This window comes from Setaria viridis, chromosome 5, assembly GCF_005286985.2.
Source record: "Setaria viridis chromosome 5, Setaria_viridis_v4.0, whole genome shotgun sequence".
Classification (NCBI taxonomy): Eukaryota; Viridiplantae; Streptophyta; class Magnoliopsida; order Poales; family Poaceae; genus Setaria; species Setaria viridis.
Window position 1 is genome coordinate 3,954,321 of NC_048267.2, and position 17,818 is coordinate 3,972,138.

The window sequence follows — 17,818 nt, forward strand, 5'->3', positions numbered from 1 at the left end:
TGCATTTTTTTACATTTTGCAATCGACGTATTCGTACACTGCCTCCTGCCTCAAAGCGGCACGACCTTTTAAGCGCGCAGATATGCACTATTTTTCGGGAAAAAATTCCATGGGGACAGACGCTCGCGCTGGCTCGCTTGGCTCTCTCTATCGCCCGCTTGCTCGGCTTCCTGACCAAACCCAGCGCTTCCTGGTGCCTCCCTTCCTCTGCACAGCCCATCACCAAAGTGTTCCAGGACACCACGTCCCTCTCGAGCATTTCGTCGAACACCTTCCGCACGCTCTCCAGTGCGGTTGCTGATTCCGTGCCATCCACGCTGATCACACCGGAGGAGTGGAGATACGAATCTGGGAGCTTGCAGTAGATGTTGAGGAGGGCGTTGGCGGTGAAGCGGTCGCCGAATGCGCCGGAGCGGATGGCCAGCCCGTGGAGGGAGGCGCCGAGGGCGCGGAGGCCGTGGGCGGCGCAGGAGTTGAGCGCCGCGGGGAGGGAGGCCAGGACAGACGAGCGTGGCGCGGCGGAGGCGCGCATCAGGAGGAAGAGGGAGACGGCGTCGCGGAAGTGGCCATGGGCGTAGGCCACGCGGATCTGGTAAGCCCATGAGAGCGGAGGTGGCGGTGGTGCAGAGCCGGCCGCGGCAACGGACATGACGAGGTGGAGCTTGGCGTGGCCGGACGAGGGAAGCGCCAATAGGTGAGCCGACTCCAACGAACCAAGGCGGCGGTGTTGCCTCCATGGGGACAAGATGCGAGCGGCTCTGGAGTCTGGCCGAGCGAGCCGCGTCCATCCCTGTGCGGTGAAGCCGAGTCGTCAAGCTGAGAGCTAGCCGCGGGAAGCCGAGTTGTCAAGCTGAGAGCTAGCCGCGGGCGTCATTGCATCAGATCTGTTTCGTGGCCACGTGGCAACCATCGGTAGCGGGTCCTCGCGGAGAAGGATTCGAAGACCGTCCCTATGGAATTTTTTTCCTATTTTTATAGACTATACAACCCAGTCCTTTATATAAACACACAACTCGTTAGAAAAAAGAGATTTTCTATTTATGATAGATTTTTGAAAGAAAATATATTGAATTTTTTTTATGTTACTGATGCTGCCTTCTGATGTTGCAAACACTATTACGTGATGTTTCAAAATTTTCATGAACTTAGAGGAGGAATTATAAAGGTTTTCCAATGTTGCAGATGCCATTTTACTATGTTCTAAACATGCATTATTCTATTACATGTTACATAGGATTTCATGTTCCATCCATATGAATTATGGAAAGATAACACCTGTAACATTATTGCAAAAGAACATCCCAACACTATAGCCTTTAACAGATTTTATACTTCTCGTTTGCTGCATGAACTACTTGATCTACTAGTTCATGTTCTTGAGCGTTTGCCCACTCATTAATCGAAGAGGTCTCTTTCTCACACGCCCGAGCAGGGAACGAGGAGTATATAGACGTGCCTCATTTTGTTTAACAACTTGATAAAACACAGCATGAGTCATGAGTGGGCATATAATATTGTTTATTACAATGTTTTTTTTTTGCGAAAGTTCATGCAGCATTTTCACTCACCACAGGCTAAGCATCCACATTTGTACATATCGGAAACGTCGTGATCACAAATCTACCGCCATCATTTTCATTTCCAAAATCTGCCGACAAAAATGATAACCTCGAGCGCGCATGCACGCAGTTCACCCGCGTCGTCGCCACCGCCGGCTAGTTGACGGCGCGTCACGTCCGGACCGGCACGTGGGCGCGGCCGGCGTGGTGCCGTGCCGCGCCGTGGCCGCCCTTCTTCCTGGATGCCGCGGCCGGATGCGCCGGCGGCCGGACCACCCGCACCGGCGTGGGCCCGACGCTGACCGCCTTCTCGCACCGGCAGCTGTTCAGGAACCCGCCGCCGCCACTTTTCTTCCGGCCGGCGCTGCGGGACATGGCGGCGGTGAAGCCGGCCTCGGGGGACTCCGGGTCCGGGACCATGTAGCGGAGGTCGTCGACGCAGCACGCGGACGCGGCGCTGGAGAAGTTGGCCAGGCTGGCCGCGTCGTACGCGCCGCCCTCGGCCGTGGCCACGCTCCACACCACGCTGGCCTCGCTCGCCGGGTACATGCACTCGCTCAGTGCTGGCTCCGCGGCGGCGGAGATGTAGGGGAGGTCGTCGTCGGCGGAGTTCCGGCGGCTGCCACGCCCGTGGTACGTGGTCGGGTACGACGAGGACGCAGCGAAGCTTTCCAGGTCGAACAGGTCCGAGCTCGCGTCGCTCATCGCATCCTCGTCCACCACCGGCGGCGGCATCCCGGCGCGGCCCGCGAAAGGCATGGCCGGCGGAGGGTCCGCGAGCATCACCGAGTCCTCGTCGATGGGGCGGAACACCTCCAACGACACGCGCGGCGGCTCGTCCAAGACGCCGCCGCTCACGACCCTCGCCGCGCCGCCGAGCGCCGGGAACGTGAACCCCCCGGAGGTCACGACGCGGCGGTCGATCTCCGCCTTGAAAGCGGCGAACGGCGCGTCGCCAGCGCTCCGGCCTGGCGCCGCCGCGAAGAGGACGTTGCTGGCGGCGGCAGGGAACGCGCGGCTCCCCGGCGTCACGGTGACCTTCATGGCTTTGGCGGGCTCCTGATGATCGGCTGCGGCAGCTCTTGGAGGAGACGGGTGCTTCGCCTTATTGAAGATGTCGCTCTCCAGGCACTCGTCGACGGCGGACTGGGGGCTGAACCTTGCGTTGAAGTGCGCCGCCGCCGCCGGGCTCCGCGGCTCGGACGCGACGTCGACGGTGACCGCCTTCCTGCCGGCGCAGGGGCAGTCGCGGCCGAACAGCGTCCAGCGCTGGCCCGAACCACCACCGCCGGCAGTCTTCCTCCCGCTGTGGTAACCCTGGTTGTCGCTCCCGTACACCGCGCCGGCGCCGGTCGCCTTGTGCTGCCTTGCGGCGGCCGAGTGGGGGTGGGCCCCGGACAGCAGCCCGGACCGGCTGTTCCAGCTGGCCTCGGAGGACGCGGCGGTGCGGCCGCTCTGGCTGGCCACGTCCGCCGCCGCCGGGACGGACAGCCGCGGCAGCAGCTCATGATCAGGGAGCGCTGGCGCGGCGGGGAGGATGACGGCGGCGTCGCGTCTGACTACGTCGGCCGCGCTGAAGTAGCGCTCGGCCGTGAAGATGCCGATCTCGGCGCCGCCCGACCGGCGTCCCGCCGCGCGGAGGTGCGCCCCGGGCCCGGACCCTGCGGCGGAGAGGCAGACCGGCCGCGCCGGCGCGACCCTGTACCTGTCCATGTTAGTGCTACTGTACGGCACGATCTCTCACTTTTTGTCTCTCGGTGAGAGGGGGAGGCACACCGCACTGTGGGATTGATGAGACGGGCCGGGGAAGAAGACGATGGGCGGGAGCATGATTTGTAGGAGCAGGAGCCCGGGTGGAGCCAAGCGAGTACAGACTGGAGGACGGGGATGGCGGGCGCGCCGGGGGAGAAGTACATACGTATAGCGAGACGCTCCACCGGCGGTGCAGTGGAAGCGTCCGTGTCGCGGGAAAATGCAATTTAAAAAGCGTGTGGCTCCGGTGGCGCGGCAGCGGCGTGCGACGGCATGTGTGGGGGCGGGGACGCCGGCGCGCCACTCTGCAGCGTCCTGCCGCTAGCCGGCCGGCCGGGCGGCTCACGCTGATGATCAGCGAGGAGGAAGCCTGCACGCTACAGCTTCTGTCCTCTCGTTCTGGGAGGTATGACATGACATCCACTAGCCTCCAGATTTCACTCTTCACCTACTCCCAAAACATTTCGTTTAGTTGCGAGCGGCACTAAGAATTTCAAGTGAATTTCACTGAAGAAATCGGTCGATTTCTTTAGTGAAATTCGTATTCATATGCCGGTTTTCACTCCCATATGAATAAGAAATTCAAGTGCATATACCTAATGTCCTTTAACACGTAACCCAGAAACTGCATTAGATCATTTTGTATCGATAATCTAACGCGAAAGTTGCAAAAGGTGAGAGTCAATTGCTTGCTACAGAGATGAGTGAGAAGGGACAAGTGAGGCCCTTTCTTCCCGAGGCTGATGGATTTGGGCCTAAATGTAACAAGGTTGCAGAAGGGGCACGTCACACTGAATGACTGAATCAAATGCAATGGAGCTAAGGAGAGGTCACTTCATCAGCCATCGCTAGCTACTTGCGTGCGTGAGGCAAATGATCGAGCAGTCTCCACGCCAGCGTCATGATCCATGGCGTCCAAAACCAAATTGCGAAGATATTCTTCGTTGCACAGTTCCGAATTCCTGTAGGTTATTCTTCGTTGCACAGTTCCGAATTCCTGTATGCCGTCGCGTACAACACTGTGCAGCAGAAATTGGAATTGTTTAGGCTGCTGATGCGCCGCGTATGAAGTTTAATCATTGCCAGTTAGCTACATTAGTACATCTGTCCCAGCACCGTTTAACTGAAAAGTTGTATTGATTTTGCGAAACTTCCTTCTCGACAAAGGTCAAAAGCATGGCTCAAGAATCATTTGAGACCAAACGAGCTTTGATTCAGATAATTAAATTCAAAGGTTAACACATTGAAGATCTGAGCTTTAAACATGTCTGCAAATGTATATCCAACGTAGGCACCAGCATTGCGAGTAACCACCACGCAAGACTTGCAAGTTTACAAGCATACGGCCTCGTCAAAATTGAATAAGTCATGCTATTGAGCAAACAGTATGATCCGAGTGATAGAATATGAAAACAGCCCCAGGTGAACAAACCGATCATGACACTTCGGGGCTTATTAGACTACAAAAGTTAACCCAAAAGCCAAAAGCTATACACCGTGATAGATACCAAATTTTGTAAAATTACCATTTACAAAAGAAACATCCCTCGTTAAACAGGTGAGAACCACATTCATGGTTCATAGAGGGTGGAACTTGTCTTGCATAGTTAGGATAGTTTCTCAAGGCAGGCAAGTTATGTAGAGGATCTGCTGCACCGATAAGTTACAACGGCGAGGAGCTTCTTGCCTTGTGCATGTCATCATGAGAAGCAGAGCAGGAGCGGGCAAAGGACTGCGATGGTATGGTTGCATGTGAAGAAGAGCGGGCAAAGGAGGGCGATGACATAGCAGCATGATAGGATGATGAAACCAGCTGTGCGGCGGCTGGTATTGTACCACCTACAGATCAAAATAAAAATAACTTCAGTTATAGCAAGTAATAGCATGCAGTGAGTGTCATGTGTAATTGATTCCATGGAATAGTCATATTCAACAGAAGCAAAAATGCAAGGTTGAGAGCGATGCTTGCCTACCACGCAGCTTTACTCCTACTTTCGACTATCTATATTCTATACAAGTAATAAAAATGCTCTATGCTAACCATGAGAATCAATAAATAGAAAAATGTGCAGTTTCCAACTATGCCGTGCCTGCCGATGGCCTGATGTCAATAATGAAAACAACTACATGCCAGTTATGTGTTGACGCTTCATATAATTCAACAGGCAAGATGATGTGCACATAAATTCCCATAAAGATGATGTGCCTGCCACGCCGCAATCATACTTCTACTTTTATTAATGTGGATCAAGCATTAGCAAATTGCAAACTTGCCCCACACTTCATAGAACCATGCATGCAAATATGATTGAACTCGTAGGGCAGGTGAGTCATGCATGTACATAAGACCATGTCCATGACCAAAACGACAAGTAAAAAACAGCTCATATACAGTTTAGCACTAATGCTCAACAATGTTAAAAACTCTGCATCTGCCTCGGAAAAAGTTCTGCACCCCAAAAGCAAGAGATTAAAATCCAATGCAGGTCAATAAAGATTCAGGACAACCATTTTGAAAGCAAAAATTAAACTGCTGAGGCTCCCCCTTCAGGACCTCTTCTACTTTTGATGGGTTTGTGTCCAATTAAAGTTCATATAACCTTTAGCAGGAGATATCACAAGAATAGAAAAGGCTCAAGTTGCCACAAGGCATCTTGCCAAGAATGGTTACTGGAGCTTTGCCAAAAGCAAACATGAATGAAATTGCATGGTACTAAATTCACAAGAAATACTTTCACAATTCCTAAAGGTACAGGTGCAATTTATCAGCAGTGAACAATATGAACCGTCAAATGAAGCCCAGCCAACAAACGAAACTTATCCAGAACATAAAATCTCTGTAAATGGAATGGAATCATATCCAGCATTATGATAATAACAAATAGCGTAACCATTTAGACAACAGAATATTCACACAAAATAGCTAAACAGACAAAAACAAGTAGATATAGAAAATATTAAATGCCTAACCTGCTAACCCAGCACATGCAGAAGAGAACACAATAACTGGTGGTGCCTGCATGAGGGAAAAAAGGAGGATCAAACCAAGTACTTTGTATCAGACCACCATGTGATCCATTTCACTGTTCTTGAACAGAAAGACAATGCACAGAATTTTTTCCCTCTTACTTCTCTCAGGTGCACCTATGGGCACACTAAGAAATCTCAACAAGATGCACATTCGTAAGAGAATATCTGATGGAATTGTAAAATGGAACACAGGGTCTGATTGGATATTCATGTCCATAGACAGGTCATAAATGTTGTGTTTCGAACAACTTAGAATGAATTAGGTCTTGATTGTTGATACATATAGAAAAATAACACATTCCCCTCTCAGCTTCTGATGTTACCACTGAAGATTGTCTTGGCAATAGTCATGACGTTGATAAAAGAAATGTCTAACTCAAAATGGTTCATGCAGAACAGGTCCATAAGAAAACTATCAATGTATGGACTACAAAATTTGTGATAACTTACACCAACAAGAAAATGCATCCACATTGGCCCCTTTATGTAACGTCGAACAACAGGCATAGCTGCATGAGAATTTCCAAATTAGTGCTTATGGAAAAATAATTATCATTTGCACAATAGCACCAGTAGACCAAGACTTACAAAAGACAGGAAAAGTTTCACCGATTTCATCCTAGGTCGATTTATCAAAAAATAATACAAAGCAAAAACATCTAATCAATGTAAATAAAGGTGAGCAAACAAAACATGAACCAATGCAGAAGAGGATCTTCCATATGCTCAGGCAAGTACAAGGTGGGCTCTGGGCGAACAACATTCTGCTATGTGCAAAGTATTATTTTTCACATGCAAAGACAATCCCAACCCAGGAGGACAACATAAAGAAAGTTTCTTTTTCCTGGCACAACAGAATGATATAGTCATGCATGAAAGTTTCAGGTGTATTGAATGCAAATGAGTATGAAAGGCAGGTAGTAGTAACACAACTCACAATCACATAAACAGATGAGCTGTGGCATGTGGATCCCAAACTAACTTAATTACAACCAATTAGTCACAAGATGGAGCAAATAAATGGTAAATCTACCATGCACAGACATCAACTAGTGTACAAGTAACTTGGATCAATTACAGAAGAGAACATACTGTGGTTGAAGCCATAAAATGCTCCAGCTATACCCCCAACAGCGGAACCAATCTGCCACAAGATGGAAGCATACATGTGTAAATACTAAACTGCCACAGCCAAGTACTAAGATCTTACAGGACATCAGTCAAGCTAGAAATAGAACACACCATGGAGAAGCTATCTCGAACCATCGGAGGCACCGTCCAGCTGCTCGTTTCCTTCAAGCAACAGAGAAATCGAGCGTCAGTCATAATTGTGTTAATTATTTCAGGAGTTAGCCCAGAATTCTTCAACAAACCCAAATACAAAGCTCTCTGCTGAACCGCCAATGTCAATTTGCACAAAATGACTACTCTCACAAACATGGGCGTATCAGAGTACCAAAAGCGTGCAATATGAACCGAGATAGGATAGCAAAAGTCAAGGTGAGTATATTAATGTAACGGACACCATGGTCCAGTATATTCAGATGTGGAGAACCAGCCACTAGCTGCAGCAACAAATGCAGGTCAAGTGTAACAAAAACATGGAATTAGCCTAGAATTCTTCCTCCTACTTCGATAATAAACCCCCTGTCAAGCTGCCAATTTCAATTTGTGCAAACTAACTACCTTCACGAGCATAGGCACATCAAGTACCAACTACTTGCAGAATTGGAACTGGGTCGGGTCAAAATAGGTTAACCGCCCGAATTCGGAGGCGGAGAATCAACCACCACTAGTCGCAATAGCAAATATTAGGCGTAACAAAAACATGGACGCACGAGATGCACCAAGACCCGGCGGATAGCAGCAGGATCACGGACGAGAGGGAGAAGAACGATCCAGGGAAGTCGCCGTACCATGTCCTTGGAGAGAGGCCCGGCGCAGTGGTGGCACCGCCCAGGGATCTCGGAGCAGCGCGCGGCGTCCCCCGCGGCGGCCATGGCGCCCTCCCTCCGCTCGCGGTGTGGATCGATCGAATCGATCCGCCTCGAGCTCGCGGGAGAGGAAGAGATGCGTCTGCCTGCCTGTCACCGCAGCAGCGGCCGCAGGAAAACCCTGCAGCGATAAAAACCCTCGTGCCTGCGCCGCGCACGCAGATTTCCAGCGGCCGCGATCCGGCCACCTCTCCGGCCGCGCGCTGACCGCAGCCGTCCGATTCGTCGCTTCTGTGGCCGATGGGACGCGGATTCGAGTTAGCTGGGCCCCTTTTGTTTCTGTCTGAATGGGCTGGATCGGAGTTAGTTGGGCCCCTTTTCTTTCTGTATGAATGGGCTGAGCGGCCCACGCTGTTGGAACTCTCTGCAGTCAGCAAATTCCGAAGATATGCTCAAAAAAGAAAAAGCAAATTCCGAAGAATTCCGTTTTCTTCATTCTTGCACAGTAAAATTACCCAAAGGTTAACCTAAGCACGAGCGATCGTTTTGATTTTCTAACCAGCAATGCATTTAGACGTGGAGTACAAAAATGGTGAAAGTACTGGATCTTAGCCTTCATCCAAATTAATCAAATCATATGCATGCTTATAATGTATAAGAGTTATATGAATAGATCCATATTTTAAATAGTTGGTCAAAAGATACCTCTAAAGATTTATTTTTCCAAATTCTAACAGGCTTATAAAAAAATAATCAAGGTAGTATTTTGTTAGCATTACAATAAACTCTTTCAGGCTTTGTGGACACTACAATTCCTAATTCTTTCCACTGCCATCACGAACGTAAGGGCAGTTCCAATGGGACGTTGATGATAGTTTCTGTCTATTAATTACCTTGACAACTCAGCTTTTTGCTTATGTGTGAAGTTAATGTAGAGAGGGAACACACAACTAAGAAATGGTTTCCTTATCAGGAAACTAAGTCTTCATGGGAATCAACGCACCAAGAAACAAGAGAAATGGTATTGGGGAGAAACCACCGGTTTCCAACGACCTCTTGTGGATCTAGTGCGCCTGGAACAGGGAGTCCACCAGGCACTAGACCTCCTTTACGTGCATAGAGGATCTAGTACTAGAAGAGAGAATGATTGGTTGGATTTTTGTTTAGACTCTAGATAAAAAAATTGCATTGTGAAGGATGATTTCTTGATACAATATTCTAGACTATGGAAAATACGATGATTTTTCCCATAGGGACCGCCCTAAGGTTATACTGCATCTTTCCAGTGTCTTCAACCATTTGCAAGAGACCCCATCATGAACATAAGGCCAGAACAGAGTACCATCACAAAATCGAGGTAGTTCCAGGCTTCCAGAATCCAGAACAGATGTTCTCTTCGATAGAACCAATTGACTGGTATCCTAACAAACGATCATAAATCGTTTATATAATCTATCAATCATCATGGAGAAAGAACTAAACAATATACATCTGGCACTCGCAGCTAGAACAAAGCACAGAGGGACAGGCCAAATTAAACAAGGATTGGATCACGTGTTAACCAGCTAAGATCACACTGATGAGTCACCAACACAACAACAAACGAAGCAAAAGTGAAGCTCTCTTCTACTGCTCTAGTAGCATGGGTATTGAGTGGTGATGAGACATGGAGATAGACATCGATCGATCCGATGAGGTGAGTACACATCACATCAACAACAACAACTAGATTGCCGTGCAGTGCATGCAAAAAAGTAGAGCCAAAAAAAAGAACAAAGAAGAAGACAGTGATTGTTGAGCACGCACGCAGGCAGGAGCGCCCTGCTACTACTGCTGCTACACCTGAACTGTTAATCATATGCTGCTCCTGCTCCCGCTGCAACGAGCTATAGCAGTTGCGATCGATTGCTTTGCTCCCATGCGGCGAGGACGATCCAGCCGCCGGCGTTTGCCGATCATGGGTGTGGTTGGTGCCTGTTGTTGGGGCCGCTGGGTGTGTAGTCCTCGATCACCTCCAGCTCCACCCTCTCCGGCACGGCTGGTCCATCGTCGTCGTCCTCCTCCTCCTCTGCCGTCGCCGCGGCGGGCAAGGTCGTGTAGTGCCCGCGCTCCACCTCCTGGACACGAGGACGATTAGGTTAGCAGCCTGCAGTGTTAATCAGATGGATGCGCGGTTGACAAATTTGTCGTTGTTCATTTGGGGTTTGCAAATCCATAGTCTGGTCTGATCGCTTTGAAGTGGCAGGTTGCAATCTTGGCAGTTGAGAAAAACCAGGATTTGCTCTCACTGAGAAGGTGGCAGCTTACCTGCTGACACTAAACAAAATGTGGAATCATTATATCAATAGTATGATATTTGGCGCATGGTCAGCATGGAATACAGTGTTTCCGGATGTGTTCCCTTGTTCGATATGATCTACTATCAAAGTGCGTATTTCAAATGATCTTGCATTTAAACTTTCGTTCAAATTAATTAAATAAATAGCAGCTGGTCTCGAAATGTAAACAAAATCACAAAAGCACATTAGTTCTGATGGAATGATCCAAGCTTCATTTGGGGGAGAAGAGGAAGAGGAGACAGAAGAATCGGCGAATCACTGACCTGTCCTCTAGCATTCTCCAGTGACGCGCTCTCCACTACCTTCTCCGAAGAAGGTGCACGACCCGCTACAAGAAAGCACAGGGACCAAATAAAACAGGTGAATCAGCTCAAATCTGGATACAAATGACGGCGACCCTCTCGCCCCGGAACGCCCAGTACGGGAACTGGGAGTGAAAGGAGAGGGAGGGAGAGGGGGGCGATGGGCAGCCAGTATATGTACCTGGAGAAAGAGAAGCCGCGGCGTCAGCGCGAGCGAGGCATAGCGCGAGCAGCGCCACGAGGAGCACCACCGCGGCGAGGCGGAGGGCGCCGCCGCTCCCCCGCCCACGCTGCCGCGCCGTCACATTGGCGGCCGGGAGCATAGCGCCTAGCTCCCTCTGGCCTCTGATGATCTCTTCCTGGTTTTCTCCGCGGTTTGTTGCTGAATCTTGGGGGAGAGCTAGAGCTTTGACCCGCACAGTGGCCGCTTTTATAAAGAGAAGCTCGCGTGCCCCGGCCCCGCCCGAGGGGAGCCGACCTGGACCTGCCGCGCGTGCCCTGTGAAGCACACGACAGGCGGTGGTTTGCCGGCTGGCGGTGCGCGCTGCGGCAGCACGGCTGGTTGGTCCGGTGAGATCCTCTGCGCCACACACCCAGGGAGAGGCCGCCACCTAAGCTTTACGTTTGTGACGAAAGAAAGATGGGATCTTCTAACTCGAACGGCTACTGACAGCAGCGGCCATCGTCTCCGTCAGCGGCGCAGAGGATCCAATCCGCCGGCCACGGCGTCGCGACGGCAGCGACCGCGCGCGCTCACACCCGTCGGGTCAACCACCGCACTATTCTGCTGCTGCCCCGCGCGCCGTGCTGCCGGGTTGGACTTTTGTTCGCCGGATACCCAACGAGATTCCCCCGGGCGCGCCACGGCGAGGGCTGGGGGCCCCGCCTGGGGCTAATCGATCAGGATTAGCTGTCGGACAGAGGCACAGGGCTAGGCGCTCTGCTAACCACTACTAACCCGTCGCATTATTTAAGCATTTGAATAAGGTAACCCGGGCTTAGGATCTCCCCCTGTTGCACGTACTAAAATCGCCAACTCGCAGATCACGGGCCAGGCAGAGAAAATACTGGAAATGTGAAGGGGATTCTTAATTCTTTTTCTGGGGGGCGCTCGGTTGTTTGTCAGCTGCATGGTCCATTTCCGTGGTTCGAGATTTGTCTCATGCTTCGGGCGTAATTGGCCGGTGGCAGCGATGAGCTCTCACGTGCTACTCTAGTAAAATTTGTACCATGTTGCTGCCGGGAATTTCGTTGAATTGTGCCATCCACTTCCTGAATCCATGTGACCAAAATCTAGTAGTTCATCAGGCTTATTATATTTGTCCATATATTTGCATATCATGCATGCATGCTAACAAATACTACCTCCGTTCTGTTTTATTTGACGTAACAGGGCTAGCCAACGTTAAATGTTACAGAATGTGAAATGACCACATTTGTGAGGACGGGCGAGCTAGTTCAGGTCAATCGATCATCGACTATATTTGACTTCTTGAACGGTGCATTGGAGACATTATTTTTTCTTTTCTTTTATGATCGGAGATCTAACTCACACTTTGGATGAGAACCGTGCGGGCAATGCTGTATGCACATTGCCGCATGAGAATGACTAGCTCAATGCAAGCTACGAGACCTTCTTCCTGCTTTCAGACATCACAAGCTTGACATTTGATTGCTGGTCGGTTTCCACTTGCTGTAATAGTCTGATGTAGCAAGTCCTCTAAGTCACATGCATGCATCTGATCTGCCGATCTGGACAGCCACGGCATGCGGCAGAAGCCCTGCCCCCTGATTAGAGCCACGTCTTTGTTTGGAAAGAACTAAACTACGTACACATGGAGTGGAGGCAGAAAGAGTACTCCCTCCGTTCCAAATTGCAGGTTGTTATTTAGGTGCATAATTTTTTCTATATATCTAGATATAGTCTATATCTAGATACATAATAGTATCAACGAATCTAAAAAAGCTAAAATGATTACCGTTAGAACGGGGAGAGTAGGTGATGCGCCATGAAATTTCCGTCAGTGGCACCTAGGATCCGTTGTGCAGCTTGCAGAGATCCAGGAGCTTTGTTCCTCTTAGGAAAGGACAAAGGAGTGGCCTTTGGATCCTGCAGAGGCCATCCTCCCTGGATCTGTATCTCTGTTTTCCCATTTTGCAGTCAGTTTCAAATGGAGAATCAGAAGTTCCAGAAGAGTTCCAGGAGCAGAAGGAACAAAGTTTGAAACTGAATGGGCCGGGAGCATGAGCTACGCCAGCTCATTAGGCCCATCAGGGATGGTCCTGCACTGCTGGGGTGCTGGCTGCTGCACATTCCCTCCAAATTGAGCCGGTTTTTGAGCCCAACCATATGAACCAAACGGGAAAAAAAAAACGCAGATCCTAGGGCCATGGCTTTGCATTGTCGTGTTCCCAGTTCCCTACGGAGACGAGGAACGGATATGCACTGCTGGCCACGCAACAGTGTGCAGCCACGTACCACGAGTACCTGGCGACAAAATCTCCAGGAATCTTTTCCCCGCAGCACGAGCTCCCTCGCCGCCACTTGGCGTGCAGCCGCCGCCGCCGCCGCGCGTGGACGGCGGAAAACCATCGCGAGAAAAAATCGTACGACTAATAAAGCCCACCCGCACACGGTAGCCTAGTCACATACAGGTGGTCCTCCCAGGCAGAAAGTCCCGTTCAGGCCCCACTCGCAGCGACACGTAGGTCGTCTGCTCCAGGTTACTGTGCCTGCGTAACCGCTTGGCGGCAGCGGACGGGACAAGTGGCAGTGTGAGCTGTTGGCTGACCGGTGCTCCCTGCCCGCGACCCGCCATTGTTTCCGTCCTTGCCTGCAAGGGCGGTGGGCCCGTTCTGACCCGGAAGCTGGAAAAAGGTCGCGACTCGCGACGCCGCCCCCGGCACAAGCTCGAGCCCGGTAACCATCAAAGAGAAAATTCTAGAAGTTTCTTTTGAAAAATCTAAAAGTTATTGCAAATAATACTTTTTGTAACATCTAAATTTAGATAATTTATTTAATACCATCAATTTTAATTTTTTATTCTTAATTTATTCCTTTATTTTTTTGAAACGTAATTTATTCTTTATATGCCATTACAATCTAAATGATGTTACATGGAGGTTGAAAAGACAATGCTACTCTATCAGACAAAGCATTTCATACATTCAAGAACAATACTACATGTATTCTTGAACAGTTCATGATGCACAGACCAAGTAAAACATATGGAGATATCAAACACATATCAAACCAGCACAGTAAGTAGCCAATAAAAATAGGGACCAAGTAAAAACACATGGAGATATCAAGCACACATCGAGCCGAGCACAACGAGTAGCCTACTAGCAAAGCGTTACTGACTTCCTCGTGTCTTCCCCGCTTGCTCTATCACTAATTCTAGCTCCATAGAATCTTCATGAATTTTGCGGGGGCTAATTTCTTGGTCGGCTTGCTGCTACTTAGCACCTTGCCCCCTATGCCTCCGACACTGACAATGCAACCTGGACCCGTGCCGATGGGGGCAGTGATGAGCTCGTTGCTAGTTGCCTCCCTCGCCGTGGTGTGCCTCACACATGCCACCTTTCCCTAGTGGGTCACGATGCAGATGGTAAAGGCATGCTACTCCAGGGTACGCAGTGCGGACATAGAACATATGTCGATAAGGAGTTCGGTGAGGGATAGAAATGGCAAGACGGAGAAGACGGACAACATTTTGACGATAAATTAAATGTATGTCTCGAACAAAAAAATAATGCCACAACATTAAAGGGATGAAAAATATAACTGATGGTATTTATGCCTTAAATTTTGATGGCATAAAATGGATGAGTTAAATTTCTAATGGCATATAAGGAATTTTCTTATAATCTAGGCAGTGTTGCTCCGTCTTTGCCATCGCAGCTCCCTCGGCTCTCATGATGTTTAATTGCATGTACCGAGAAGACCAGGAACAGGAAAATGGTGATAATGCATTGTATTTAAAACTACTACTCCCTCTTTTTTATCACCTCAGGCCAAAGGGTTTAGCTAACAACTACTACTTCATTTACAATTTTGCATACATTTTTATTTATGTGAAACAAAACAAAAATCATAATAGATTTTTTTATATACAAATCTAATAACACCAATTTTATACTAAAAAATATTTATTAATAACGTAATTCTTAAGATTTGTCCTAAGAAAAAAACACAAAAAATCACAAATTAAAAATTGGAAGGAAGTGTCATTATCTAACACCACTCGTTTCCTGCACTGCAGTGCGGAGTGGGGACTATCCGAGATGCCTCATCAGCACTCAACATCATGGTCAAGGTCAACACATGCGGCGCAAGCTCGGGGCCTCCGAAAACCCTTTGCCCCATGCACCCCGGGCCTTGGCACCTGCCATTGCCAGCGCACAAAAGCCTCCGCAGGTGACAGGTGTGTAAACAGAAACCGGATACACGCAAGAACAGCAGCGGAAAAAGCGGAATAGAAAAGGACACCATTTCTTGTCAAGGAAAAGAGGACACCATTTATTTCATTGGCATCACCCTGGCCCACGGCACCACGTGGAAGAAAGCGAACCGTGGGTCCCCCCTGCAAAAGCAACGGTCCGTTGCCCTCACTGTTCGTCAAACCGGAAGTCGGGGCCGAGCAGAGCCACAGCCATGACCCATCAGCCCGGTGGAATTGGAAATTTGGAATTGCTAATAATCGCGCGTGAATAGAATTTGCGAGAGCGAGGGGAGGGAGGAAAAACTAGTGGCTGGAATCGCGTCGTGAGGAAGATCCTGTGCGCCAGGTCACCGGGGGAGTGTCACGTGGCGTGTGGGGACGGCGCGGGACCCGCTGCTGGGCTAGTGGATTTTGATACGTGGAAATCCACTTGATTTCTGTATGTGGCTGAGCTAATTTGGAGCTTTTTTGTGTAGCCCTTTTGTACACACGTGCATGCAACCCTTCCCGTTCGACAATAGCTCAGGTCCTAGCAGAGGAGCACATTAAAGCATGGCTACGAAGTGTAACTTCAACTTTACCGGAAGAAACCTGTGGATATTATCGTTTTTCCATGACTGTAGACACCTGAATCGGAACGGAAGTCTAGAGCTCTCAAAGTACAAAGTACCATGTACTTTTGGATATAAGAAAATATGACCTCAGTTTCCACAACTACGAACAATATTCCACACGCCACGGGAGGAGGAAATTTGCACACCCGAGTTGCGGAACTCCTCTCCCCATTCAAGCCAAGCCAAAACCATGGCTTCATCAGCCAAACCACTTGCAAAGCTAGCAGCCGCCTTACCGCTCACCGCACACGCCCGTCCCCTGTCGGCCGGTCCCACCGAACACGCAGGCTCACAGCCAGGTGGGCCCGGCAGGAGACGAGTCACACCGCACGTGAGCAGCGGCACACGTGGCCTGCGGGCTCCACCTGGCAGGCTAGCTAGCTACGCTACGCTACGCTACGCGGCGTTCGTTCTTGCTCGGCGAAAAGGACGGAAAAAGAGAGACGAAAAGCGGAGGGAGGAAAATAGTAGAAAAAGAGGGGGGGTGGGTGGCCGCCCTTCCGCGCTCCGCTTTGCGGGAGATTCGCACCCTCGCTCGCGCCGGACGACGTCACCCCGCGCGGCCTCCCCAGCCACGAAAACTCGTGGCTCACGGCCGCCCCGCGCCGCTGACCTGGACGCCAGCTGTCCCGCGCGCACCGCACCGCCCCCCTCCCCCGGGTCACGAACCGGATCCTGTGCCTGCGCAGGCCGCACCGCCCGCAGGAGCTGCGTCCTTTTGCGTTGAGCCCCTCAGGAGGATCTTGTAACTGGTGAGTTTTCAGAGGTTTTTTAACTGGACAACTATGTGACCAGTGAATGTACACACAAACACACACTACACCCACACACGCCCCATGCACATTCCTGTACGCACGCTAAACCTACGAACTATATATATACACAATGTTTTTCCGTATATCGACGAAATATGGTTTGGGACTTTAAGGTTTGCTCCCTCGTATCTTGTTATCCTGCACCTTATTATGCAAAAAGTATGCAGTACTCTAAGAACTACTTCATTTGTTCCAAAGTATAGATTATTTTGACTTTTTACATGCATAGATTTTGCTATACACCTTGATATTATTTATGTCCGAATACATAGCGAAATCTACGTGTTTAAAAAAGTCAAAACGATCTACAATTTGAAAGGGAGGAAGGGAGGGAGTAGGATGCGGATTTTTTTCCAATAGAGCTTAATGAAAACTTGTTAAATTGTATTAGTTATGATTTGAAATCAAGAGAATATAGTAAATATGAAGACTAAAGTAGTGGCCTAAATCTGTTCACTCGGCGCACACTTGAGTTATTACGGGCCGACGATGCTTGGCAGTTGGTAGTAAGATAGTATGACGAATCATGAAGTTTCTATTTTAGCTTTCTAATGTAAGGTTATAGGTGTTATTGGGTTGAGTTCAATAAACATATAGCATGGGTTTTGTTACTAGCTTATCATTTAGAGTAAAGATCTATTTGGGGTTTGGATTGAAACCACCAATTTAGATACTCACAATATAGTTTGGATGAGGGAATCTAATCCATATCCTTATTATTTATTATTTAAAGTGTGTCTAATACTAAATCGGGTACCCGGATACGAATATTAGCTGCAAAATTTAAATCTTTGTTCGAATTGACTGAAACCCGGTCTAAATTTAATCCTGAAGATTAGAACCCCAACATATCCGAAACTTGTACTAAATCCATTATCCAAATAGAACCCTCTTGCGGTCTTGCCTGGTTGTCAGTACCAACGAACACATATTTCATTTCTTACATTCCATGGGGATGTACTTGCAATTCTTGACAAACTTTTTTGGTTTGGATGACACGCTTTTAATAGCGAGGCCCCCATCTCAAA

General features: G+C 49.3%; 3 protein-coding genes across 3 annotated transcripts; all 3 read right to left on the reverse strand.

The window, feature by feature from the left end:
• Nucleotides 1-1,501: 1,501 nt before the first annotated feature.
• On the reverse strand, nucleotides 1,502-3,626 carry LOC117854785 (protein PHYTOCHROME KINASE SUBSTRATE 4). Its single transcript, XM_034737037.2, has one exon. It carries the CDS (start codon nucleotides 3,270-3,272, stop codon nucleotides 1,731-1,733), a length of 1,542 nt encoding a protein of 513 aa, XP_034592928.1. The 5' UTR covers nucleotides 3,273-3,626; the 3' UTR covers nucleotides 1,502-1,730.
• Nucleotides 3,627-4,563: 937 nt separating this feature from the next.
• LOC117858392 (uncharacterized) lies at nucleotides 4,564-8,449 on the reverse strand. The gene is made up of 6 exons (XM_034741450.1): nucleotides 8,258-8,449; nucleotides 7,584-7,634; nucleotides 7,434-7,485; nucleotides 6,792-6,850; nucleotides 6,282-6,327; nucleotides 4,564-5,150 (listed from the first exon to the last, which is right to left on the reverse strand). The coding sequence occupies exons 1-6, from the start codon at nucleotides 8,339-8,341 to the stop codon at nucleotides 4,975-4,977; spliced, it is 468 nt and encodes a 155-aa protein (XP_034597341.1). The 5' UTR covers nucleotides 8,342-8,449; the 3' UTR covers nucleotides 4,564-4,974.
• A 1,360-nt stretch (nucleotides 8,450-9,809) lies between these two features.
• Nucleotides 9,810-11,726, reverse strand: LOC117855560 (uncharacterized). Its single transcript, XM_034737945.2, has 3 exons — nucleotides 11,098-11,726; nucleotides 10,878-10,942; nucleotides 9,810-10,392 (listed from the first exon to the last, which is right to left on the reverse strand). The coding sequence occupies exons 1-3, from the start codon at nucleotides 11,237-11,239 to the stop codon at nucleotides 10,231-10,233; spliced, it is 369 nt and encodes a 122-aa protein (XP_034593836.1). The 5' UTR covers nucleotides 11,240-11,726; the 3' UTR covers nucleotides 9,810-10,230.
• Between the last annotated feature and the right edge of the window lie 6,092 nt (nucleotides 11,727-17,818).